The 25,905-nt window shown below is 37.5% G+C and overlaps 2 protein-coding genes across 3 annotated transcripts; one reads left to right on the top strand and one right to left on the bottom strand.

Moving 5' to 3' along the window:
• Positions 1 to 573: 573 nt before the first annotated feature.
• Positions 574 to 10,274, bottom strand: si:dkeyp-41f9.4 (PR domain zinc finger protein 8). 2 transcript variants are annotated; one of them, XM_051685405.1, is made up of 4 exons: positions 4,780 to 5,563; positions 4,488 to 4,697; positions 1,819 to 2,026; positions 574 to 1,737 (listed from the first exon to the last, which is right to left on the bottom strand). In XM_051685405.1, the coding sequence occupies exons 1-4, from the start codon at positions 4,780 to 4,782 to the stop codon at positions 719 to 721; spliced, it is 1,440 nt and encodes a 479-aa protein (XP_051541365.1). In that variant the 5' UTR covers positions 4,783 to 5,563; the 3' UTR covers positions 574 to 718. The 2 variants fall into 2 exon arrangements, with proteins under 2 accessions (XP_051541365.1, XP_051541366.1); XM_051685406.1 differs by lacking the exons at positions 4,488 to 4,697; positions 4,780 to 5,563 and adding an exon at positions 10,189 to 10,274.
• antxr2b (ANTXR cell adhesion molecule 2b) lies at positions 8,225 to 25,877 on the top strand. Its single transcript, XM_051685403.1, has 18 exons — positions 8,225 to 8,718; positions 8,998 to 9,069; positions 9,534 to 9,605; positions 9,696 to 9,777; positions 10,215 to 10,319; positions 10,527 to 10,595; positions 11,961 to 12,041; positions 12,154 to 12,214; positions 12,307 to 12,405; positions 13,728 to 13,797; positions 14,225 to 14,303; positions 18,606 to 18,701; positions 18,799 to 18,849; positions 19,209 to 19,304; positions 20,353 to 20,523; positions 20,702 to 20,782; positions 25,197 to 25,268; positions 25,387 to 25,877. The coding sequence occupies exons 1-17, from the start codon at positions 8,525 to 8,527 to the stop codon at positions 25,233 to 25,235; spliced, it is 1,518 nt and encodes a 505-aa protein (XP_051541363.1). The 5' UTR covers positions 8,225 to 8,524; the 3' UTR covers positions 25,236 to 25,268; positions 25,387 to 25,877.
• The last annotated feature ends 28 nt before the right edge of the window (positions 25,878 to 25,905 follow it).

The raw sequence follows: 25,905 nt of genomic DNA, 5'->3' as shown, positions 1-25,905 counted from the left end.
GTTAAAACTCATGTATTATTTGAGCTATAAAGTTGTTTAAATCATAATTTTAGGGTTTGTTGACATTAGGCTACATTGTCATGGCAACAAATTTGTAAAATTAGCTATAACTTTACACAGAAAAGGTTGGTAAGTGATTTTATCACACTAAAATCATGTTAACATGCATATTGTTTATGTCTTGTGGCTATACTTTTGAAACACTGAGTATTATAATGTTTACCGATTGGCCCCATTCACTTCCATTGTAAGTGTCTCACTGTAACCCAGATTTTTCCTTTTTTTTTTTTTTAAGAAAAGGATGAACAAGTCGAAATAATTTTTTGTGGTTATCAATATTATACCACAAATGCTGTCGGTTGAGCTAAACATGTATTGAACCTGGAATATACCTTAAAACATTTTGTTCAAATTAATCATTTACATTATTATTAATATAAAAACTATTAAATTAAGCCTAAATCAACATATAAATATTATATATTAAAGAATAACATTTAGAAAACTAGTTAGCAATTTAGCTAGTTTCAAGCCAAATAATATTTATATAAACATTTAATTAATTGGGTTAACAATAAATTGGGCTTTTTATGTTTATTACAGTAAATCTGGTCAAATTAAACAGTTAGCTTACAAAACTGAACCATTTGGTAACACTTTATTTTACATTGAAAACATCTTTAAAAGAGTTTACATTTTGAGAAACAGCTTTGAATGCTCATGTATGTGAGGTCATATGGCGTGACAGATGATGGCGCTCTCTGAACACTTCATTACAGATCGGACACTTCAGCCTCTCCTCCCTGTGCATCCTCTTCCTCTCATCGGACAGCCGCCTCTTGTGATGAGACCTCATGTGTTGCACCAGGTCTGTCGTCATATGGAAAGAAATGTTACATTTAGCACACCAGTTTTGCATAGGTAAACCGATAGATGTGAAAGAGGGGGGCAGAAGCCGGGAGGTCTTGGGCCAAAGGTTTGTGCTATGTAGAAGTGTCAGTGGTTTGGGAAGATCCCTATGTAGTAAAGCGGAGCTCTGGAAGTTGAGCACCAGAGGGGAAGTGAGTGGTAGAATGCTGGGGAGGAGAGTTGTCCTAGTTGGGATGAGGTCGCTGGTAAGCCTGGCTGACATAACTAGAGGGATATGGGGCATGACACGAGGAGGTTGCGTGAAAGCACTCTTCCTTTCCTGGTTTGATGAAATTATGTCACCTGTGACATCTTGCAACCCTTCAGTGGGAGACGAAAGCTTGGTCACTATGGTACTAGACTTCAATTCTTGGCCGTCTGGATTTGCCGAGTGGTCGTCATGGCATTTTGTTTGGCTACATTGAGAATTTTGGCCTTTACTGAAAGACTGGTTGCTGGAGGGTGACCAGGACTGTCCGTTCAATCTGTTAACACAAAACCTTTTCACTGATAGCTTTTCATCTCTATGGGTGTCAAAAGATGATGGTTCCCCATCACTCTCATCAGTTCCTGATTCAAGAGAGCGTCTTCTTTTGGTGCTACTTGTTCTTGCGTCTACTGGTAGATTTTTCTTGCAGTTCTCTAGCTCTCGTGCTAAATTGTGAAAGTCTGTAGAAGGTTTGCTGTTCAGTAAATTAATTTCTGGCTTGATAAGTTTCTTTCTGCTGCTATTTTGGTTTGTTGGTTTCTCGGTGCAGAAAAATCTTTGGTGTGCCAACAAGGGGAATTCAAAGAGAAAGCTCTGTTTGCATTCAGAGCAAATGAAATCTAAAAGAGAAAGACAGACAAATCCTTTTACATGTGCTTTCATGTATATATTGATCTGCTGATATGGTAACGCATTCAAACCTTTTGTGTTCTTTTGCTCAGCGTTTAGGCCAAGCAGTTTGGCTAGATCTCTCCCGTACCAGGCTAAAAGCTCTGTGTTCTCAGGAATATCCTTTAAGGCTTTGAAAAATAGATGCCCATTCTTCATATAAGCCTCTAGATTTTGTTCCTCTGCATTCCTAGCAGACTGAATCAGGTTCAGACACTCACTTGGTGCTGTTGTGTCCACCTGAACAATACGAAAGAAAAGCATAAAGGATAATTTTATTTTATTTATTCATTTTTTGTAATAGCTAACAAGGCAACACAATAAAGCCATACTTTACATAAAAACAAGGCAACACTATATAATGAAGGTAGATTTTGGCTGAAAGCGTTGACACCTTTATATTGGGGCAAGTTGTCACAAGTGTTTTAAATGTTGCAATTGTACATTCTCATTAATTATAGTGTCTGTTACCCAAAATAATGGCTTGATATTTATGCATGTTATCTATTACACTTAGCTGTTTCATAATTGTTTTACTGTTTAAATATTGATGATTTATTTTTATTTTTTTTTTAGTTTAGACAGTATTTCATGTTTCAGAAAATGTATTCTTTTCAAAGCAATGTCAATAAATATAAAACTCTCAATGTGACAACTTACCCCATATAGTGCAATAACATGTCCCGCCATAAGGTCAACGTGGGCAATAATAGGTGAAAATATTAGCCTAATATTAAAAATATAAATGTTAGACTATATTAACTTAGGCTGTCAATTGATAATTTTTTTTTAATCAAATTAATTTCAAATTAATGTCGATTAATAAATCGGACATATCAATATTTACTAAGAAAGGCCCCAAATAATTGTAAATATAATAATAAAAAATATGTAATTAAAATACATTACATTGTATACATATATTTGGGTAGCAGAAAAGTTACGCATGTCTAAGTCAAAATATTCTTTGTTTATTTCCATATTATTTAACATAACCCTATTATTGGCCTACATCTGTCTGAGCTAGTTTTAATTGTTGGTCTATGTACCCTTGCGTCAGACGAACACTTTGCGTTCACTAGTTTTCAGTGTCTCTAGTCATGAGCGCTGTGTTTTAAGAATGCTGTGTCAAGTTAAATGTAAACTGAAATGTTGAAAAACCAATCCATCTGTCATTGTGCACAAAAGCACGTCTGTGGAAGGCTGTACTGCCTGTTGCTTTTGTTGGTTTGATGATGTGTGCTGACTCCCCCGTACTGTCGCATTAAAGGAATATTCTGGGTTCTGTACAAGTTAATCTTAATCGACAGCATTTGTGGCATAATATTGATTACCACAAAAATGTATTTTGACTTGACCCTCCTTTTCTTAAAAAAAAAAAAAAAAAAAAAACACAAATTTGGGTCACAGTGAGGCACATTTAATGGAAGTAAATGGGGCCAATTTTAAACGTTAAAATACTCACTATTTTAAAAGTATAGCCTCAAGACATAAAGAAAATGTGTTTACATGGTTTTAGTGTCATAAAATCACTTACTAACCTTTTCTGTGTAAAGTTATAGCCAATTTACAACTTTGTTACCATGACGATGTAGTCAACAAACCTAAAACCCCAAAATGACTGTAAAAATAACAATTTAAACAACTTTACAGCTCAAATTAACAGAAGAATGTAGTGCTTTTAGAAAATTATAAGCTTCACATTTATGCTTTTAAACTCTCCAAAACTTTGCCCCATTCACTTCCATTGTAAGTGCCTCACTGTTTATTTATTTTTAATTTTTTAAAGAAAAGGACGGACCAGTCTAAATTATTTTTTGTGGTGCCACAAATGCTGTCCATTGAGCTTAAAGGTGCAGTAAGCAATTTCAGTCATTCTATTTCCACAAGACTGAGCACTTGGATTAGCCACGCCCCCTTACTTCCAAAACACAGCACTCCAAAGATACCAATATGAGCTTTATTGAGATTTGTTAAAAACACCAGCGACAAGATAGTGCCCTCAACTGACAACTGTTATGAACAACATGACATAAAAATGCATTATGCCTCAATAATTCACTGCAACTACAACACTATGAGAATGCACAAAATGATTGACAGGCAGAAAGCATTGAACCACGGACACATTTTTGTTTGCTGTTTACAGTCTAGAGCTGTCTCAGGACACTTATTTCATTAATATCTTTCAGGGAGTTGAAACATTTTTTTGCAACATTTTTGAAACATCACTTACAGCACCTTTAATTTGTATTGAACCTGGAATGTTCCTTTAAGTTGGTACATCAAGCTTGAATTACTTGAATGGAACATTAATTGCATTCATTTTTATATAATTGCATCATTTTTCATTTAATTAATCACACTAAATTAACGTGTTAAATGGACAGCCCTAATTAACATTAAGAACTATTTTGAAACCTATTTTGTAAAGACTTCAAGGTGTGTTTATGCGGAAATTGACTTAAAAATAAACCCACTCTGAAAAAAATTCACTAACTAGCCCCTTTTTAACTATTTTTAAAGTTTAAAAAACAGAGCACTCCTGCGCGAGAAGCTGGAAAAACGACGAGACGTCGCACGGTCAAAGAACTCCGTCTAGTGAGAGCGCATGTTTACATAAATAAACAATTAAAAAACAGCACAGACAGATGCAAAAACACGTTCAATGTGAACGGCCCCATAGTCAATCATAAATTACCTGGAGCGCGTATGACGCAGTCCGTCTGTCCGAACACTTCAAGGCGATGAAAGCAATACTGTCACACAGCGACGTGTGTTTTAATGCACATGGACCGAACAAAGCTCCTGCGGGTATGGCTCGAGATGTGTGGATGCTGCTCAGCAGGTCGGTGATCCAGCGTTTGGCAGCCACTGCATCCATCAGAAAACGCACACTTTTCTCTGAACCCTGAAAAATCACCCTTTTAATCCTAAATAATTTTCTGTATGGTTTTCATATATTTTCAGTTCTTAGCATAAAGACATCTTACCATTTTATGCCACAGCTGCAAATATAAACTGCTCTCAGCTGAGTCTCTTGATGTGTCCTGATATAGATAGGTCTTCTTCTAACTGGATGCTCTGAGCAATGATTCCCAAGTTTTAACCTCAATCATTTATCCCAATGAAGAAAAAAAAAGGACAAGACTCCGCCCCAATCCTTGTGACCTCTCCTGGTTCCTCTGTGCTCTTATCCCTAATATTAATCCTTCTGGTTCACTGCCCCGAGGACGTCTATCACGGATGTGTGTGCATGATCTCTGAGCTCAGATCTCGGGCTCAAATGACATCGCTGAGATGAGCCGCCTTCCCTGCCTCACTCATTACTGTCATATTAACACCAGTGCGCTCGGGCGTTAATGATTGGTGAACCATGTAATGGCTTTAGGCTATGCGCGCCTTCAGATATAGGCCTGAAAGGTGGCCTTCAACGCTCACAGGATTACTTGAGAAAGGCTCTGGCACCAAAGCCAAAGATCTAACATCATATCTACACAGTAAAAAGTGATAACCTGTAGCCTAATTGTTACGTTAGGGTACTATCTTCCTGATCTAACCCTTAAAATTTGTTTTAACTGTGTAACCTAATGTATTTAAGTTGATCCAGTGAAGTTAAGTACTATTTTTGACTGAATAAAACCATCTATTTATCATGTATAGAATTGCAGATGGAATTTCTATCAAATTTTATAAAGAATCCTAAATGATCTTAAACGGAAACAATTAAGAATCCTCTAAGAATCAAATAAGATCCTGCTGAATAAACTGAAAAACTGATTAAAAAAAAATAAATAAAATAAATAAATAAATATATATATATATAATATTATGTTTATTTGGTAGGATCATATTTAATTATGAAAGGATTCTTGTAAGGATCACTTTACGATACTATGGGACTTGATCCAAATTCCAATTAGAATTCTCTCCCTATCCCGGTGACACCTTACATTAATGTTCTCTTTGTTTGGGTTTATATAAGGGTTAATTAATGACTAATAATTCATTTACAAATGCATTATAAATCATTGATAACAACATGAATAAAAAGGGCAACTTTCATGCAATACTTGCTAAATAGTGAGCATTTTAATGTTATAAATGCTTAATAAATACACGTATTTATACTTATTTTAATCAAAAACATAAAATGCACAATTTCACAATTTGTCACAAATGCGGCAAAAATATATTATTATAGTGAGATTAAAAGGAGGTCTTATATCATTTTGCTACAGTCTGTTTTGTATTAATTGCTGTAATCTCTTTACTAACATGTGTTGTCACTGTCCCAGTTTACCTAATCCTAAGGCATATTTACACATTTTTAAGGGATAGTTCACCCAAAAATGAAAATTCTTTCATTATTTACTCACCCTCATGCTATCCCAGATGTGTATGACTTTCTTTCTTCTGCTGAACACAAACAAAGATTTTCAGAAGAATATTTCAGCTCCTTTCAATGCAAGTGAATGGTGACCAGAACTTTGAAGCTCCAAAAATCATATAAAGGCAGCATAAAAGTGATCCAAACGACTCCAGTGGTTAAATCCATGTCTTCAGAAGTTAAATATTAGGTATGGCTGAGAAACAGATCAATATTTAAGTCCTTTTTTTTTCCTACTATAAATCTCTGCTTTCACTTTCACATTCTGAAAGTGAAAGTGGAGATTTATAGTAAAAAATATTGAAATATTGAGGCTTTAAGGCTGCTCTGTGCCTGCTCAAAATTCTGTGTAAAGATGCAATGCCGCTTGCTGCATAAAAGCCAGACTAAATTCTGCCTACTCTGACCCACCTCAGACCCCTTAGTATCAAAGTTCTGTTGCTGCTTTAGTTCTGTGTAAATGAAATGCAGCATCAGAGCAGTCTTAAACTTTGTTGTTTTCAGAATAGAGCATATATTTCATAATTGAGTTTTATATTTAAAAGTATAATTTCATAATTTCTTATTTCTATATTTTATATATAAAACATTAATCTCATAACATTATTTATGCAATTGTAATTGGTGTGTAAATGCATTTATGCCACCTCTGAGCAGCATTAATCAGTCTTTGTAAATACACCTAAATGCTACTTCAGATGCAGCTTCTATGCCACCTTTGCAGTGTAAAGATGGTTCTAGTCACCTTAAGTCCTCTAAAAAAATACTTTTCAGATGCTGAATTCACAGCATGCTCATTCACAGCATATACAACAAACTCTCATGGAGAAATCGTACAGATTCGTACAAGTTGCTTATAAATCGCACGAGTTGGGTTGTACGAATTTTGACGACTTTTGCAACAGCCAACTGTTGACTTTTGCATCAGGTGACTCTCACTTGTATTATTCTAAAACACGACAATAGATCAATACTTTGGCAATGTCACCCTCTACGTCACAGTCAGAAGTGGTGGCAAAAAGACCTGCGTTGCATAAGCACAAACAGTAACACAAACCTGTAGTTAGCAGATCCGACAGTCCTCAGAAAGTTAGCTGTTACCATTCACTTATCTGGTTAAGCAAAATGAAATGTCTTGTTGCGCTGTTGGCTGTAAAATTAGCAATGACAAAACCGAGGGCTTCACTTTTATCTGATTCCGTCAACAGAGCTGACTGGACTGAGGAGATAATTTCCAACGTTTGTTAACTCATATCATTATAATAATAGTATAACTAAGAATATGTCTGAATTTATGATGGCTTTGTGTTATACTTTCTTTTAATCGAGGATTATAACTAGCTGTGTTACTAGCAATAGTGTACCCAAACCTAGCTAGCTTTGAACTTGAAGGCTAATTTTATTCTATATTATCTTTTAGCCATATTTAGAGGAGCTAGCTAGCGCTAGCTGTCTACTCTGTCAAATCTAACACAACAGTTTGCCGGCTTTCTGCCACCACTTGTTGCGCATGTGTTGCAATGTTTGTAAACAACAGGATTAGTCTATTACTTTCTAAGGTCATACAAAACTCTACTCTATGTTTAGGTTTATACATGTCTCACACATGGAACTTTCACTTACTTCCACATTACACATCCGGGTATTTGGACGTCTAGAATCTATTTAATACGTTTTCGCCAACTCGTACCAATTGGTACGACTTCTCTGATGACCATTAAAACACACTGAACTTTATGTACAAAGGATTCTAATGTTGGCACTTCCTTAATAAATTCTTAATATGTGTCCACCCTTTTTTATGCATGTTGTTATAACCAATTTTATAGCATTTGTAAGTTATGTATTAGTCATTAATGAACTCCTTTAGGCTATAAACCCCTATCTATCCATCCATCCATCCATCCATCTAATCATAGTGATATTAATCATAATGATATTATTGTTAATGTAACCAAAGCCTTTTCAATTCCTTTATATTCGTTTTATGGCGCTTTCTTGTGGCTTTACAAAAGCCTGATGTTTATTATGCACCGTCTCCTGCACTGTCAGCGCATGCGCGTTGAACTACGGGTTCATGTGCAGTGCGTAGACCGTGCCCGCTTCGATAAAAAACAAAATAAATAAAATAAAATAAATTTAAAAAAAAAAAACTACTTTTACGGAATGAGATGAATTTCAAGTGTACTAGATGTTTGTTTTGAACGCGACATTTCTTGAAGACCGCAGCAGGAGTGGCTTTTTAAGAATGATTTGTTGTTAGATGGCGAGAGCGTGTTGTCATGCAGGAATAAAATAACTGCGCTCTCCGTCTACGAGCGTCAGCTGCATTTCTAGTATCGGATTTGATGTGTTCCCATAACAAAGACGTGCAGTACATGACAGGAATGAGAGGAGACAGCAATCAAGCCATTAATAGAGGCAAATGGACAACAGTGACTTGGGCTCTCCAACTTTTCTGCATTTCTCTCCTGACTTCATTAGGGAAAGGGGAACACGGGTCTTGCCATGGCGCCTTTGATTTATATTTTGTATTGGATCGGTGAGTTTGACAGTATTTACAATAGTCTATATAATGTTTCATAGGCGGTATGTTTATGTATGAAATGTGCAAGCATATGAAGCACGCTCTCTATCTCTCTGAATAAATAATTATCAATAATAATAAGAACCCCACTGTTTCCACACCACATGATTAGTCCTGGTATTTATATGAACATGTCTTTCTACTGAGCTCTAAAGACCCTCACATAGTTCTCAGGAGCCCTTATATGGCCCTGTTTATCTTTCTAAAAGCACCAAACGTTCACCATCCTTCTAGGTCAGGGAGTGTGTCTGACAACTGGCTGGAGATATATGGATTTGTGGAACAGTTGACAAATCGCTTTGTAAGGTAAGAAACTGTAAGTTAGAATCTTTAAGATGCTCTCTCTCTCTCTCTCTCTCTCTCTCTCTATATATATTAACTATCAAAGTATTAAAGTTATTGGATGGGTTATAGAGTTTCAGCACTGTCACATTTAAGTCCTGCCTGGTACAAACCACTTGTTCGAATTCCAACCTTTTGCACATGTGTGGAGCTAAATATAAACTTAATTGTAGATGACTATGTTTAACTTTAGTCAGTGTATGATGTGTGTTTGGATTAGTGTGTGGTGTGGTGACCTAGTTCATGCAAGATTGGGCATGAGAGGGTAAAATGTTGAACCTCACAGTAGTAATTTACACCAAGCACTACACTACTAGTCATAGACAGTATATAGCTACTATTAGAAAGCATATCATTTTTCTTACCCACGTAGAGTGTAAATGTGATTTTATTATGTTGTTTTGTTTCATGCAATTCATTTCCTAAAGCCCGAAGATGAGGGTTTCTTTCATAGTCTTTTCCTCAAATGCAGAAGTTATCTTGCCCCTCACCGGAGACAGGTGCGATGTCATTCAAACTATTGTGAGTCTTATAGCGCCATTGTATATGTAGTACAAATATAAAGGATATAACTTTGTCTCTGCTTTTAGGGCAGCTATAGATAATGGTCTACAAAGATTGAGCAAGATCAAACCTGCTGGTGAGACCTACATGCATGAGGGGTTAATAAAGGTGAATTCTATATAATAACATGCATATTCTCATTCTACAATGGCCTCAATCAGCATTTAGACACTAAAGCTACGCTTAATTTTGAACAGTATATTTATTATCATTTAAAGCCTATCAAACTTCTTTTTGATAAATGTTTTGCATGAAAGTGTGCTTGTGCTATCTTAAAATAGATGGCACCTGGTGTAATATTTTCATTTGCAATGACATTCCTACATATTTAAATGTGTCTTAATTCTGAACAATAAATACTGTATATTGTTTTATATTTAAAACCTCACAAACGTTTTCATGCTTAAAAAGTGTGTCCTTGTGGTACCTTTTTCTTAATAATAAAATAAATGCCACTTAGTGTGATATTTTCTTATCTAATGCAATGACATTCATACGTTTTTAAATGTGTCCACATACCTTTTGAACACATAAACATGTTTTAGGCATTAGATCAAATGACTGCCCAGGGCACAAGATCGTCTAGCATCATTATTGCACTGACTGATGGGAAGCTGGAGGTCTATCCTCATGAACTTGCTGTGAAAGAGGTAAGGCAACATGTTTCAGTAATGGCCCATGATGCATAGCACAAACAACATATGGAAGCATTCATTAGATGCATAACTGTTCTGACTGCTAAAATCAATTGAGGTATTTAACTACTTCCACTTCTTTTTCAATTCCTGGTGGATATAAATATGTACCATAGGTTTTTAATAAAGTATCTACTAAATACACTCCATTTGTTTACTCAGGCTGATCAGGCAAGACAGTATGGTGCCCGGGTATATTGTGTAGGTGTGAAGGACTTTGACGCAACACAGGTAAGACTTTGCCTAGATTACGCTATTTTTCCATCGGGATCATACGGGAATACACATGCTTCTTCTGAATGTTCATGTACCCTGAAATCGACCCCAATCATTAGACGTTTTTGCATAAATTAAAATGTCTTTACCTTTCCTTGTGGTGCTACTGATAACGTGATTGTTAGGTTTAGGGTTGGGGCATATGGTTACTAAAATATGCATTCCTCGCTTTTGGCGCCACCTTTTTAGTATTTACTATGATATATTGCAAAAGCGAGCATTACTACCATGTCCAGGTCTGGGGGGTGTTCCTAAAAACCACTCAGAACACCTTAACAAACGCATAGCAGTACCCAGGCAAACCCCCTAGCATCTACACAGGCAAGCATTTTCTTTTCTAGCATTCTATCTTGGCTGGATCTATTCTTGTTCTTCATCAGTTTGTGGATTGCTTATAATTGCCATCATGGTAATGTTGTGTTCATGACGATATGCATTAGTAACAGTGTAATAGAGTGTTCCATTATATTGAGATTGGTGGATGTGCTTGTCTGGGCAGGATGCTGTGTGTAATTGAATTCTGCAGAGCACACATCCGGCTTATTTTACATTAGCATGAGATCGGTTCTCTGGCCTGGGAAATGCTAGCAGGATGGCTGCAAGAAAAAACAGCTACATAGATTTGTATTTCTTATAAAATATATATAGATATCACTGCAAATATTTCAAGAGGCCCTGACGGTTAAAATAGCTTTTGAACAAATTCATAACTATATAGCATTACATTTTCAACCTAGTCCATAGATGAATGTTACTATAACTACACCCTAACCGAGCCTCAAGCTCAGCCAAACACGCAAGCTGACACGTGAGCTGAAAGTGTTATACAAGCAACACAAAATGACGTGGTTGCTTCAGAATGTTTGCTTTTCATGTTGCATTTGCTTTTAGGACACTATTGGTTAGGTTTAGGCATTGGTTTAGGTTAAGGATGTCTGGTTTGTTTTTGTTTAATCTCAAATTTGCTTTTAGGACACTATTGGTAGGTTTAAGTTAAAGTTTTAGGTTAGGGAGGTATTTTTTACTTTACATCCATCTAATATTCGCCTTAAAAACCTTGTCTAATTAAAACACCATTTCACTGGCTTTTGGCGCCCCTTGCTGGACATTTCACTGGGAATCTGCAGCAAAACATGTAATGAAGCACTTAATTTCGTTTTGCAAAAATATTGCACATTTTTTGTTGTGTAAAATCCTTAAAACAAGATAAATTAACATGGCAAGCAAATTTCTTCAAGATATTAAGAATTTCAAACAATATACCTCTATCAGAATTGTTTATTTTGATTCTCTGTAAATGTAACATGCTTTCATTGTAAGCTTATAGATATTGCAGACAGCAAAGATCAAGTGTTTCCTGTTGTGGATGGATTTCAGGCACTCAAAACCATTGTAAATTCGGTGAGACTGAGCATAAGTAAGCCAAAGAGACATTTATAATATGTGGTATATGTTTGATTTTGGTGCCTTCTAATTGACCTGCATTACCTGTATTTACTGTGTATGTTTACAGATTTTAAAGAAATCATGTATAGAGATTTTTAACCTGGAGCCCTCCAGCATTTGTGTGAATGGTACATAACACATTATTGATATTCATCTAAATTGATTTTGTCCTTTTGAACCTGTTGTCATGGCTAACATCTGTATAAACACTATGTTTTAGAATCTTCCAACATTGTCCTGAGAGGACGAGGATTCACGCAGGGAAGAACCTCTGAGGGTGTGGTCTGCACTTTATCTGTCAATCAACAGGAGCCCTACAGTAAGCCATTCAATGCATTCCATAAATCTTCAGCTTTTACACACATCAGACTATAAAAACTGAACAAGACCCCCTATTACAAAGTTACCCCTAACAAAACAAGGCATATAATTCACCTCCCCATTCAGTACATAAATAAGTGACTTGGTAAGCTGTTATCATTTTTTGTTTTGCAAATGTGATCCTAAAATCCACATGGCCTCAAGGGATTCTGGCTATAGAACATTCTTATTGTTTCAAGTTGTGTAATTTTTGTTTTGTTTGTAACTCAAAGCAATTGTATGGCTTCAGAAGACTTGGAATTTTGCAGGGAATATGTGACAAGGTTCTTTGTTTCTCTCAAGGAGGAAGCGGGAGCTGGGTAACAATCCAACGTGACTGTTATTTCTACACACAATCTTATGCCTTGTTGCCAAAATGCTCTCCAACACACACACTTGCTGGAAGCTCAGCTCTCTCTCTCCCTCCGGCGGTCTGTATCGCCCTTTAAATCACTCTCCGCTCTCACTGCAAACACAAAACAGCTGTTAGAGGTGATTTCCCACAGGTGCCAACCCTTACCGCACTCACTTTCTCGGCCTCGCTCTCCACAGATGTCGCTTGCCGTTTATGATGCTTTTTTGTCCATTTGGAGCTTGACTACCGCAGTCCACTTTCACTTTCATTATATGGACAAGAGCAGCCAGGATACTCTTCATAAATTCTCCTTTTGTGCTCCACGGAAGAAAGTCCAACATGACCATACGGAAAATTGACATGCTGCTTCAAAATGTTAATGTAATCTGGAATCGGCCCAATACTGCAGAATTACTGACAAGTGCCATCCACCAACAGACACTTTCAATTCACCTTTGTTCACCTTTCCTTATTGCCCTACCGATGCATGGGGTGTGCAATCTCTGCGACACATATTCTGGTTCCATGCAAAGGAAGTAATCTTGTTTACATAAACAATGGTGAGCATGATTCGGAGGTGGCATTTTGGCTCTAAAATTGCATATTTAGGGTTTATAAAATATGCATTCCTGTTGACTGTATTACATCATCTACAACCAAAAACAACTCGCTTTGGCACCACTCTGTGGATATTTCACCTTACAACACTTCCAGCATCGGCCACTGGGGGCAGTGGTAAGAATTACATTAAGCACAGACCGATTTCAGTAGCAGAACTTTCGACCTCCAGTCACCGAATTCACAGTGTCATCAGTCTGGAAAGGTTTTGGAATGACATTTTTGTGTTCCTTAAAATTAGGCCTTTTTTGTTTCAGTCTGCATTTGTCATTTTACAACAATCTCAAGCTGCTCTCTCTTCCTCCTAGATGAGAGGCCGAGTATAGTGAAGGATAATTACGTGCTGTGTGCAGCTCCTGTGTTGACCGAGGTCGGACAGTAAGTGGCATTCCTCCAGTTTCTGTAAAGAACAGCGACACTCCATTTACAGAGCAAAGGGAACAAGTTTTTCCCCGGGCGTTCTATCTGAGTTTCTGTTTATAGCTTAGCTAATAGCCAACTGATATGGCATAGACACAGTGCAATGCAGTATCACAGAAACAAAGCAGCTTTTGTGATGACAGCACATTTTATTTGCCATGGCGCACTGCCTGTAGAAGAGGCACACGAAATGGCCCACTAATGTTTCTTCATTTGCATTTCCTTGTTGCCAGCCCTGTTTTAACAACCAGATAAAAAGAGACTTAATTTATCTTTTTGTTTTAAAAAAAAATTAGCACAGCGATGTTGACCTACTTGTGTTGACTATTTATGCTCCACCCATGATATTTATACATGTAATAACAGACTTTTCCTCTCTCAACAGCTCAATTGATGTGCTCATTAGTCTAAATAATGGCCAGTCTTTCATTTCAAGTCCAATCACAATAAATGCCACCACTTGTGTAAGTACATAGTAATCCCATTTTTAACACAGAGTTGATTAAAAGTTTAGTAAATAACACAATAAATATTAAAAATATGTAGTAAAAGGAATTTAAAACTAAAAGTTTAAATCTTAAACTTTAAATCATACCATATTTACTTTATTAATATATGTTCCTTACTATGCTCTGTCCATCAGTGCGTATTATTATAAAGAAACATTTTTGTTTTTTAAACTTCACATCAAAATATAATAACTTTCTCCACCCCTGAAATGGCTTTTCTTTCCTGTTGACGTAACCAAGACTGCATGGCTGGGAAAAATTATATTTACCAATGATATCATAGCCTACTTTTCAGGCCTGCCCTACAATAATTTCCTGCTAAATATTATTTTTTACTTGTAGACCTGCCACATTATGAAAATAAAATGCATTACGAATGCCGTTTAATTTTGTCTTTTAAAACTGAGGGCGCCGCAATACAGAAAATAAAATTTTTATTTTTTATTTTTTTTTAAAGAAAACATTTTGGGGGCCTGGGTATCTCAGCAAGTAAAGACGGTGACTACCACCCCTGGAGTCACAGGTTCGACTCCAGCCAGGTCTCCTAAGCAACCAAATTGGCCCGGTTGCTAGGAAGGGCAGAGTTACTTGGGGTAACCTCCTCGTGGTCGCTATAATGTGGTTCTCGCTCTCGGTGGGGTGCGTGGTGAGAATAGCGTGAAGCCTCCACACGCGCTATGTCTCCGTGGTAACGCGCTCCACAAGCCACGTGATAAGATGCGCGGATTGATGGATGAGATTCGTCCTCTGCCACCCTGATTGAGGCAAGTCATTACGCCACTACGAGGACTAAGAGCGCATTGGGAATTGGGCATTCCGAATTGGGGAGAAAATGGGAGAAAAAAGAAATAAAGAAAAAAGAAATTAGAAAACATTTTGAAAAGACATTAGTAGACGAAAGGGACATTTTTTGTAAATAGTTTTAGTGATTGTGTAAGACGGGGTGCCAAGGTGTTTGCATTCAAAGGATAAAACTCTGAGACCCAACTGAGCAAGAATTGCCTCGTTGTTGTCTTTCTAAATCTGTTCTCTCTCCTCCATTCTTATTGTCATTCCATTTGGTTGTGGTCTGGGTATTTAAGGAAATGTAGCACCTTGTTCATTGGAATTTTCTGTAGCCGGAAATCCCCGTAGTTTCAAACTACGTACTTTGCTGAATTCAGGTATGCATCTGTTACTCTTAAGATTCATCTTTGAGCATTAGATGTTTTGTATTGATTATTTCTGAATTGATTATGTAATTGGTTTGATACATATTTACCTGACTAATAAATTGTTAAATTTGATTCTATTCTGACTTATTCTGAAATTCTTGCCTTTAGTAGATTATGTTAAATCCTTGTTGACACAAATCTGCGATCAGTATTAGTACAAACTAACGGCTCAGTGTTGATAGAGCATCGGGCATGTCTTCTGACACCTTAGCATTCTCGCTAACTATTCAGCATTAACTAAGTGTACCTAGACTGTAGGGACTAAATATAATCATTATTTAGAACAACAAAATCTTGGTCGACTCGCCTAAATACAGTGGTGTGAAAAAGTGTTTGCCCCCTTCCTGATTTCTTATTTTTTTGCATGTTTGTCACACTTAAATGTTTCAGATCATCAAACAAGTTTAAATATTAGTCAAAGATAACACAAGTAAACACAAAATGCAGTTTTTAAATGAAGGTTGTTATTATTAAGGGAAAACAAAATCCAAACCTACATGGCCCTGTGTGAAAAAGTGATTGCCCCCTAAACCTAATAACTGGTTGGGCCACCCTTAGCAGCAACAACTGCAATCAAGCGTTTGCAATAACTTGCAATGAGTCTTTTACAGCGCTGTGGAGGAATTTTGGCCCACTCATCTTTGCAGAATTGTTGTAATTCAGCCACACTGGAGGGTTTTCGAGCATGAACTGCCTTTTTAAGGTCATGCCACAGCATCTCAATAGGATTCAGGTCAGGACTTTGACTAGGCCACTCCAAAGTCTCCATTTTGTTTTTCTTCAGCCATTCAGAGGTGGACTTGCTGGTGTGTTTTGGATCATTGTCCTGCTGCAGAACCCAAGTTCGCTTCAGCTTGAGGTCACGAACAGATGGCCGGATATTCTACTTCAGGATTTTGTGGTAGACAGCAGAATTCATGGTTCCATTTATCACAGCAAGTCTTCCAGGTCCTGAAGCAGCAAAACAGCCCCAGACCATCACACTACCACCACCATATTTTACTGTTGGTATGATGTTCTTTTTCTGAAATGTGGTTACTTTTACGCCAGATGTAATGGGACACACACCTTCCAAAAAGTTCAACTTTTGTCTCGTCAGTCCATAGAGTATTTTCCCAAAAGTCTTGGGGATCATCAAGATGTTTTCTGGCAAAAATGAGACGAGCCTTAATGTTCTTTTTGCTCAGCAGTGGTTTTCGTCTTGGAATTCTGCCATGCAGGCCATTTTTGCCCAGTCTCTTTCTTATGGTGGAGTCATGAACACTGACCTTAACTGAGGCAAGTGAGGCCTGCAGTTCTTTGGATGTTGTTGTGGGGTCTTTTGTGACCTCTTGGATGAGTCGTCGCTGCGCTCTTGGGGTAATTTTGGTCGGCCGGCCACTCCTGGGAAGGTTCACCAATGTTCCATGTTTTCGCCATTTGTGGATAATGGCTCTCACTGTGGTTCTCTGGAGTCCCAAAGCTTTAGAAATGGCTTTATAACCTTTTCCAGACTGATAGATCTCAATTACTTTCTTTCTCATTTGTTCCTGAATTTCTTTGGATCTCGGCATGATGTCTAGCTTTTGAAGATCTTTTGGTCTACTTCACTTTGTCAGGCAGGTCCTATTTAAGTGATTTCTTGATTGAGAACAGGTGTGGCAGTAATCAGGCCTGGGTGTGGCTAGAGAAATTGAACTCAGGTGTGATAAACCACAGTTAAGTTATGTTTTAACAGGTGGGGCAAACACTTTTTCACACAGGGCCATGTAGGTTTGGATTTTGTTTTCCCTTAATAATAACAACCTTCATTTAAAAACTGCATTTTGTGTTTACTTGTGTTATCTTTGACTAATATTTAAACTTGTTTGATGATCTGAAACATTTAAGTGTGACAAACATGCAAAAAAATAAGAAATCAGGAAGGGGGCAAACACTTTTTCACACCACTGTAATGTTAGTCATTACCTCTGATTACTGTTAACATTATTTCGGCCAAGGGTACATAGGAAACTATGGAGACTAATTAAAAGGACTTTCTGGATACAGTAGCTTGGTCGGCCTATCCAGATAGTATTAGTCACTCCTTCTGGCTGAGAGTAGTGTTATTTTAACTAAGTGTATGCAGATCTAGGGAAACTAAACAAAACTATTATTCAGATAATAGTGTGCAGAGAGCAACTTGTCTGCATAGTTTTAGTCAATTACCTCTGGATAATGATCCAAAACTGAACCAGTTTGTGGAGTGATCATGTATAACCCGGCTGGTGCGTAGACTCTACAAACAGGAATCCAAATGAACGAGAGCAATGTAAAAGTATACAATTTTTTTTTTTTTTCCCCAATTTGGAATGCCCAATTCCCAATGCGCTCTAAGTCCTCGTGGTGGCGTAGTGACTCGCCTCAATCCGGGTGGCGGAGGAGGAACCTCAGTTGCCTCCGCGTCTGAGACAGTCAAGCCGTGCATCTTATCACGTGGCTTGTGGAGCGCATTACGGCGGAGACATAGCGTGGGTGGAGGCTTCACGCCATCCACCGCGGCATCCACACAGAACTCACCACGCACCCCACCAAGAGCGAACCACATTATAGTGACCACGAGGAGGTTACCCCATATGACTCTACCCTCCCTAGCAACCGGGCCAATTTGGTTGCTTAGGAGACCTGACTGGAGTCACTCAGCACGCCCTGGGTTTCGAACTCGCGAACTCCAGGGGTGGTAGTCAGCGTCTTTACTCGCTGAGCTACCCAGGCCCTGTAAAAGTATACAATTAACTAGAATAATCAAGTATCCAAATCTAGATAAGATCTCAATTGATGCTCAATAATAATTGGAAACTCAATCTAAATTCGAGGCCTAATATAATTGGAGTCAGATTCGGTCTTAACTAACTCAAATAGCTACAGCCACTCACGCAATGAAAAAGACGACGCGCAGATACCTTCACCACTGGATTCCGCCATTGGGCCAGTGAGGTGGCATTTTTACAATTGCAACATAATTTTCATGATTATCAACATGTTAATAAGTAGTTATTAAGGTTATCGTTTTCATTGTTTATAGTCTGATGGGCTGGTAGTGGCCATTGTCATCCTGGTGCTGCTGGTGCTGTTGGGTCTAATTGTGCTCTGGTGGTTCTGGCCTCTCTGCTGCACTGTGGTATAACAATTTGTTCTTTGCCACATATTTGTGTGACTGAAAGTATATCAATGAGATATTAATATTGATGCAGGCTGATTTTCTCCTTCCCTCACAGGTAATCAGGGATCCACCACCATCTCGCCCACCACCACCACGACCAATACCTGTAGGTAAACTATATACAGTATACACGCAGTATATACTGTATATAAATATACACTCACTGAGCACTTTGTTAGGAACACTATGGTCCTAATAAAGTGCCCGACGTGGTCTTCTGCTGTTTGTAGCCCATCCGCCTCAATGTTTGACATGTTGACATTCTGAGATGCTGTTCTGTTCACTACAATTGTACAGAGAGGTTATCTGAGTTACCGTAGCTTTTCTGTCAGCTCGAACCAGTCTGGCCATTTTCCGCAGAACTGACACTCACTGTATGTTTTTTCATTTTGGCACCTTTCTGAGTAAACTCTAGAGACTGTTGTGTGTGAAAAAGTTTGAGCATAGTGTTTCTTTATCTTATAGGAACCTGAGATAGACCCTCTGCCAAAGAAGAAATGGCCCACAGTGGATGCATCTTATTATGGTGGCAGAGGGCCTGGTGGTATTACACGCATGGAGGTAATTCAAAGAACATTCCGGTACAATGCAATTAGTTGCAAATTTCTGACAGTAGAATTATTGATCTGAGAGTTTTCATTACTAGTCTTAGAACGATATATCGCCCAGGCCAATTAATCTGCCAGTAATTGGCCATTTTGAGATTATCGGACAATAATGGTTAGTGCACATTTTCTGTTTTCAAATTTATTTATTTTTTGTGAATTTTGAGTAAATATTGTTAAAAATAAGTTAAATTCAGCAATTTTATGTACATCTTATTTGCTAACATTAAATTGTTAAATATATGCATTTTATCGGCCACCCTGCTGTCTAGATATTGGTATCAGCATCGGCCATTAAAAACAAAGAACGGTCAACCACTAGTAATTCATTACCACTATCAAGACTACACAATAACACAGGAACTCGACATGTTGCAACCGAATGTTCTGGTACCCTTACATCGAGCCCATTCATCCCATTCTTCCATCAGACACCTTTGCATCAGTTCACATGTTTCTACCTTTTCCTATGGCGATACTGATTGTGTGTTACGTGAACAGTCTCAGGGCACGGGTTCTAGTCCCATGGAAACCAGGAAGTAATTGCGCTCACATAATTAATGATGAGCATGATTTGGAGGTTGCTTCTTCGCTTTAACATTACATTTTTAATCCACTGACGGTTAGGTTTAGGGTTGGGGTTTGGGTGAGGCCATACGGTTAATAAAATATGCAGTTGACTGTATTACATCATTTACAACTAAAAAGAGCTTGCTTTACAACTCACGTTTAGCGCCATTCTGTGGACATTTCACTCAGATACTGGAGCTCACATGTGCCCATACGTTCATCAACACTTCCACCTTCGGCCACTTGGGGAAGTGCTTCAAATTTTGGTAAACTCTGATTTTAGCTAAAGAATTTTTTACCTACTGTCACAGAATTCCAAGTGAGATCAGTCTGATCAAGATGAACAGCAGAAAGGTTTTTTAGATCAATCCTCTTCAGATAAATAATGAAACAAAAGGTCTTTGGATATTCACTGACACTTATAACATCCACAGGTTCGCTGGGGAGAAAAGGGCTCTACAGAGGAAGGGGCACGATTGGAGAAAGCCAAAAATGCTGTAGTCAGAATGCCAGAGGAGTTTGAAGAGCCTGTAATAAGACCCCCACCCAGACCACCACCAATATATCAGACCCCGGTCCCAGACAAATGGTACACTCCCATTAAAGTAAGCGTCCACTCATTTTATTAAAACTTATACATTGACTCTCTGTTGTTTGATGATTGTGATAATGTTAGAATCATGCATATTAATGTTTTTCTTTGTCATGCTTGTGTATAGTGATGTCATTTTATGGATTTTTGTGAAATTTTGCATTCTTTGTTGGATGTTGTGTAATTATTAGGGACGCTTTGATGCTGTATTGGCATTGCTGCGTAGACAATATGACAGAGTTGCTATCATGAGACCTACAGCAAATGACAAGGTATGGTTGTCATGTTCAACATTTTAACAATCCTGTATATTATTTTTTCATTAGGAAATGAGCAATACATTTTTCCCTCAAACTTTAGGTTCTTAAATTACATTAGAGTAGGAATCTGTAAAGGAAAAATGATAAAATTCTTAAAGGGATTGTAGTTGTGAAGACATACAAGGAGAAACATGTGTGTTTACATGTGATAGTCAGATTTGAAAATGATCAGTCAGTGGTTCTGTTTTAAAACCTAGTGAGCTCCCTTGCTGTCTACTGCCTAAATGGGCAGCTGCTTTCTAAGGAACCGTTCTGACCAAACAAATTCTTACATTAAAAAATTCAGCCCATATCAACACTAATATGCTTTCATTTGAAAATGCATTTATTTAGCTACATTTATGCCTTTCATCCACACTGGAAAGGCAGTTTCCTCGACCGAAAACTGATACTTTTGATATGTTCTCTGTAACTGCATACTTTGGAAATCAATGAAGTTAGGACGTTACGAGTTTTTAAAACTTAAACGAATTAGTGTGGATGTGGCCTTAGATTCTCAAGACTCATTTTTATAAGTTCTTTTAACTTGACATGGTGTCTTAAAAACTTGAAAAACTTAAAAACTGCATCTTTGAGATGCTGCAAAAACAGCGAGACTTGGCGCCACATTCAAAGACGTCTGTCTATCGCATGTTTACATAGAAAACAACTAAATGCTAAACAGAGGGATGCAAAAACGCTTTTGGTGAGAACAGCCCCTAAGGCGGCATTATAATTTAAATGGAACCTCACAAGTGACATATTGAAAAGTTCTGCATAGGCAACGACTCAATGCGTCATACAAATAGCTGGACTCACGTGATGTGAATGAACGATTCGACACACAATTGATTTCAATGCAAATTAACATTAGCATGTTGCTTATCTAGTGATTCGTTACACTAGTAAGCATGTACAAACATGTACAAATATTAGGTAAAAAAGTATTTTTTGGTATTGAATAACCCTTTAAGCTCTGAGGCTTCAAGGAGCACAATACGATGATACTTGAACAAAAATTAGCTGTATGGTCGAGTTGCCAGAAAGAAGCCAATGCCACAAAAAAGCCCAGTTACAATATGCCCGACAACACCTTGACACGCCTCACAGCTTCTGGCACAATGTAATTTGGAGTGAAGAGACCAAAATAGAGCTTTATGGTCACAACCATAAGTGCTATGTTTGGAGAGGGGTCAACAAGTATTGTGCTCCTTGAAACAACCACACCGTCTTTTTCCAGAGCAGCCTGTATTTCTCCTGAGGTTACCTGTGGGTTTTTCTTTGTATCCCAAACAATTCTTCTGGCAGTTATGGCTGAAACCTTTCTTGGTCTACCTGACCTTGGCTTGGTATCAAGAGATCCCCGAATTTTCCACTTCTCAATAAGTGATTGAACAGTACTGACTGGCATTTTCAAGGCTTTGGATATCTTTTTATATCCTTTTCCATCTTTATAAAGTTCCATTACCTTGTTACGCAGGTCTTTTGACAGTTCTTTTCTGCTCCCCATGGCTCAGTATCTAGCCTGCTCAGTGCATCCATGTGAAAGCTAACAAACTCATTGACTATTTATACACAGACACTAATTGCAATTTAAACAGCCACAGGTGTGGGAAATTAACCTTTAATTGCCATTTAAACCTGTGTGTGTCACCTTGTGTGTCTGTAACAAGGCCAAACGTTCAAGGGTATGTAAACTTTTGATCAGGGCCATTTGGGTGATTTCTGTTATCATTATGATTTAAAAAGGAGCCAAACAACTATGTTATAATAAATGGCTTCATATGATCACTATCCTTAAATAAAAGACAGTTTTTTTGCATGATCAGTCATATTTTCAAAATCAATGCCAAAATTTCACAATTTCTGCCAGGGTATGCAAACTTTTGAGCACAACTGTATTTGGATGACTTCCACCTCTGGTTGCAGCGATCTGAATCCTAATACGAGTGGTTTAGCGTTCCATGATGCTGGACAACATACTACATTATTTCCGATGACATCATCTAATCCAGGAAAGCTAACGTGTTTTTTGCCAGATAGCACATTATATACAGAGGGGAAAATTACATTTACATTGAAATTTTTCTAGCGCTGTCTGCGATTTTTGATGGATGTTTTTCAATGATCTCATTAAGTCTTGTATGCTAAGGATACATGCAATGCTACATTAGAATTTAACCCCCCCCCCCGCCAAAAAAATATCAGCATAATAGGCAGCATAATGCTTCTACCTACCTTTTGGAACAATGCCCTAAAGTGCTATCTTGCTAGGCAGCTCACTTGAATTAGGAATGGAGCCATAGCAGGGTCCAGGGGTGGAGCACTGGGCATTTTCCTAGTGGGCCGCTGGGTAATTTGGGAAGGCCCATTGCTGTACAAGTGCTGGCCCGTCCTACAGGCGATATAGGCGGCCGCCCTGGGCTCCAACATGCCATGCAGATCCAATTTCAAAGTGATTATTCAAAACAATCTATGCATTGCCTTTTATTTTGAAAAACTGAAGTGGCTTTTATTTTAAAATTACTCGCACATCAATACGCACATCCGTTTATGTTTATTAACTCCGTAACTCGCGTGGACCTCATTATTTGACATACAAATCACAATAATGGTGACAACCAAAAACAACATATTAAGTATAAGATGAGTTTTGAATAATCACAAAATGACAAATAACTGCAATTGCACCCATAGATTTTCCTTGTGCCCCCCAGAAACTTCTGATGCCCTCCACCCCGGTTGGCTGGCGAAACAACCAAGCCCCCCTTCCCTAGTTGGACAGCATAACAAGAGAACCTATTTCTACCTTAAAGGTCAAAATACCCAATAAAGATCTAATCCTAGTGCTGGCCCTGAATGAAGCCCTTGTGTTGCTCCTGCAACTCCCTAGTTCAGTACCTCAATAGGTTTGCTCATAAAGGCTCATTAGCTCTAATAAGCTGCATAAGAAAGGCCGACAGTCCTGTCACATCATACGCACATACACACGCTATCTCCTCATGGTGGTAAGGTCTGTACGTGCTGCTCAGACTGGTCATGAGCTGACCCTCAAACACACGTCACTATTATAATCATTAGTTTGGCCTGACTGTCACAGCTCAAGTTGTCATTGATGTGGCCCTCGTCTGCCACTTTACTGCCGAGAGTGAACTCTGACCTCTCACTGATTTCACTGTCACTTAGTTTAGGGTTAACTGTAATGTTCTTCCAGGGCACAATGCAAATATTGTTGAAGTGTTTGACTGTGGACAGTAATTAGGTCTCAGCAAAGATGTCCTTAGACTCTTGTTTATACCATTTATGTTATATAAATATACATTGGGGTCTAAATGTGTAAGTGCAAATGCTTCTATTTATATGTATTCTGTTGAAAACAGAATCAGGAGATAATCCCTGGTTTTTAATGTCGTCTCAGACTTTTGGACCCCCATATTTTATATAATACATAAAATATTAATATATCTAAATAATGGCTTTCACAAATAATTTAATTCACTGGCACTCACTGAGATTCTTGTCAACTTAATCACTCTTTTCTTAAAAGCAGTATATCTTTGCACACATTTTTCTCATATGGTTTCTATAAAAATATTTTTAAATATATTGTTCCCTCTTTTACCTATTCGAACCAAGTCTTATATAACAAAACAACACAAAAGTGTAAGATTTAAATTGGAAATTATAAAGTAAATTATTTGGCATCTGAACTATTTAAAAATGTATCTAGCTTTTGAATAAAAAGTAAAAAGAAAGACGTAGTATGATTTTTCAGTCAGTTTAAATGTGTTCATAGAGATGCACTTAAAAATATTGTTATGCATGTTTTTTCATGGCAAAGATTAAGGCATTAATTTTTAATGCTGGTACCTGTTCTATAGCCATGCTGTACTCATGGTACCATATCTGTCCAAACATGGTTTGTCAAGCATTAGTTTTGCTTGATCAACCTGCCTGGCCTCTATTATTGCAGCTTCCTTACCACCAATTAAAATCAAATCCCTTTCAATTGAATTCAATTACTCCAAATTATCGTACATGTCACCAAGACAAAATATTGTCAAAACAATTATTTTTTACCATATGAGGTGTATTAAAAAAAATCCACTGTGGATGATTTAGCAGCAGCACTGAGTTAATGTGATATGGAGTAGTTAAATGAATGGTGGAAGAAAGACCTTTCACCAGTCTCAAAATGAGGGCATAGCCAATAACACGGTGGCGAGAAATTAGGAGATTCACTTTGTCATGTTTCACATTTATATGAGATAATGGGGTAAAGAGCAATGGTGGAGATTAGTGTGATTGTAAGAGGGGGTGGTGGGATGGTCAGTCCTCCATTATAGATATGTAATGTAGAGGAACATTCTGCTTTTTTGTCTTTCAGGGGCGCTGCATCAAATTCACTCGGGTTCAAAGTCATTGACTGACCAAACACAATGTGTCCTTTACTTTAACAGTAAGTTCTGATACATTCATCTGAATTTAGAAAGCCTAGAACATAAATATACCTTTAAATAGTGTGTTGTACTGAGTTCACAGTAACTAATGTCCAGATTTTTATTGTCACTTTTCAGGTATGTTCATACAAGAAGGATCCTGCAGAATTATTCCTGCATGCCTTTGAATATTTAATTCAGTGATTTTATAACAATGAATTTTACATTTTGTCTAGGCATGAGAAACAAATGGAAAGTGGGCCTTTTTACAAGTGTGTTATGAAAAGGTGTGACGTAAAGAAAATGTCACTCATTATTTTCATCAATATTTCAGTTAATTAGAAGAGATATTTTTGTAGTTAATTAGCAGAGAGTTTAATGATTTGTTCTATTTTTGTTCTTTGTATTTATGATCATTTTTCATTCACAGGCTACAGTACATGTAATATGTGAAAATGATTTGTTAATGCCATACAGGACGTTAAACAGCTGAAATTCATTAAAACAAATGAAATTACATCTTACATTGAGAATATGGTTTGTGATGTCATAAATGATTGTCAGTCAAATCAGTCCAAATGTAATGAAAAATAAAAGTAATAAAAAATACAATGTCTTTCTATGATTTACTGTATTTGCATGTTAACATATGAGGTG

Source organism: Myxocyprinus asiaticus, chromosome 43, assembly GCF_019703515.2.
Source record: "Myxocyprinus asiaticus isolate MX2 ecotype Aquarium Trade chromosome 43, UBuf_Myxa_2, whole genome shotgun sequence".
Classification (NCBI taxonomy): domain Eukaryota; kingdom Metazoa; phylum Chordata; class Actinopteri; order Cypriniformes; family Catostomidae; genus Myxocyprinus; species Myxocyprinus asiaticus.
This window is presented reverse-complemented; position numbering and strand designations above follow the sequence as displayed.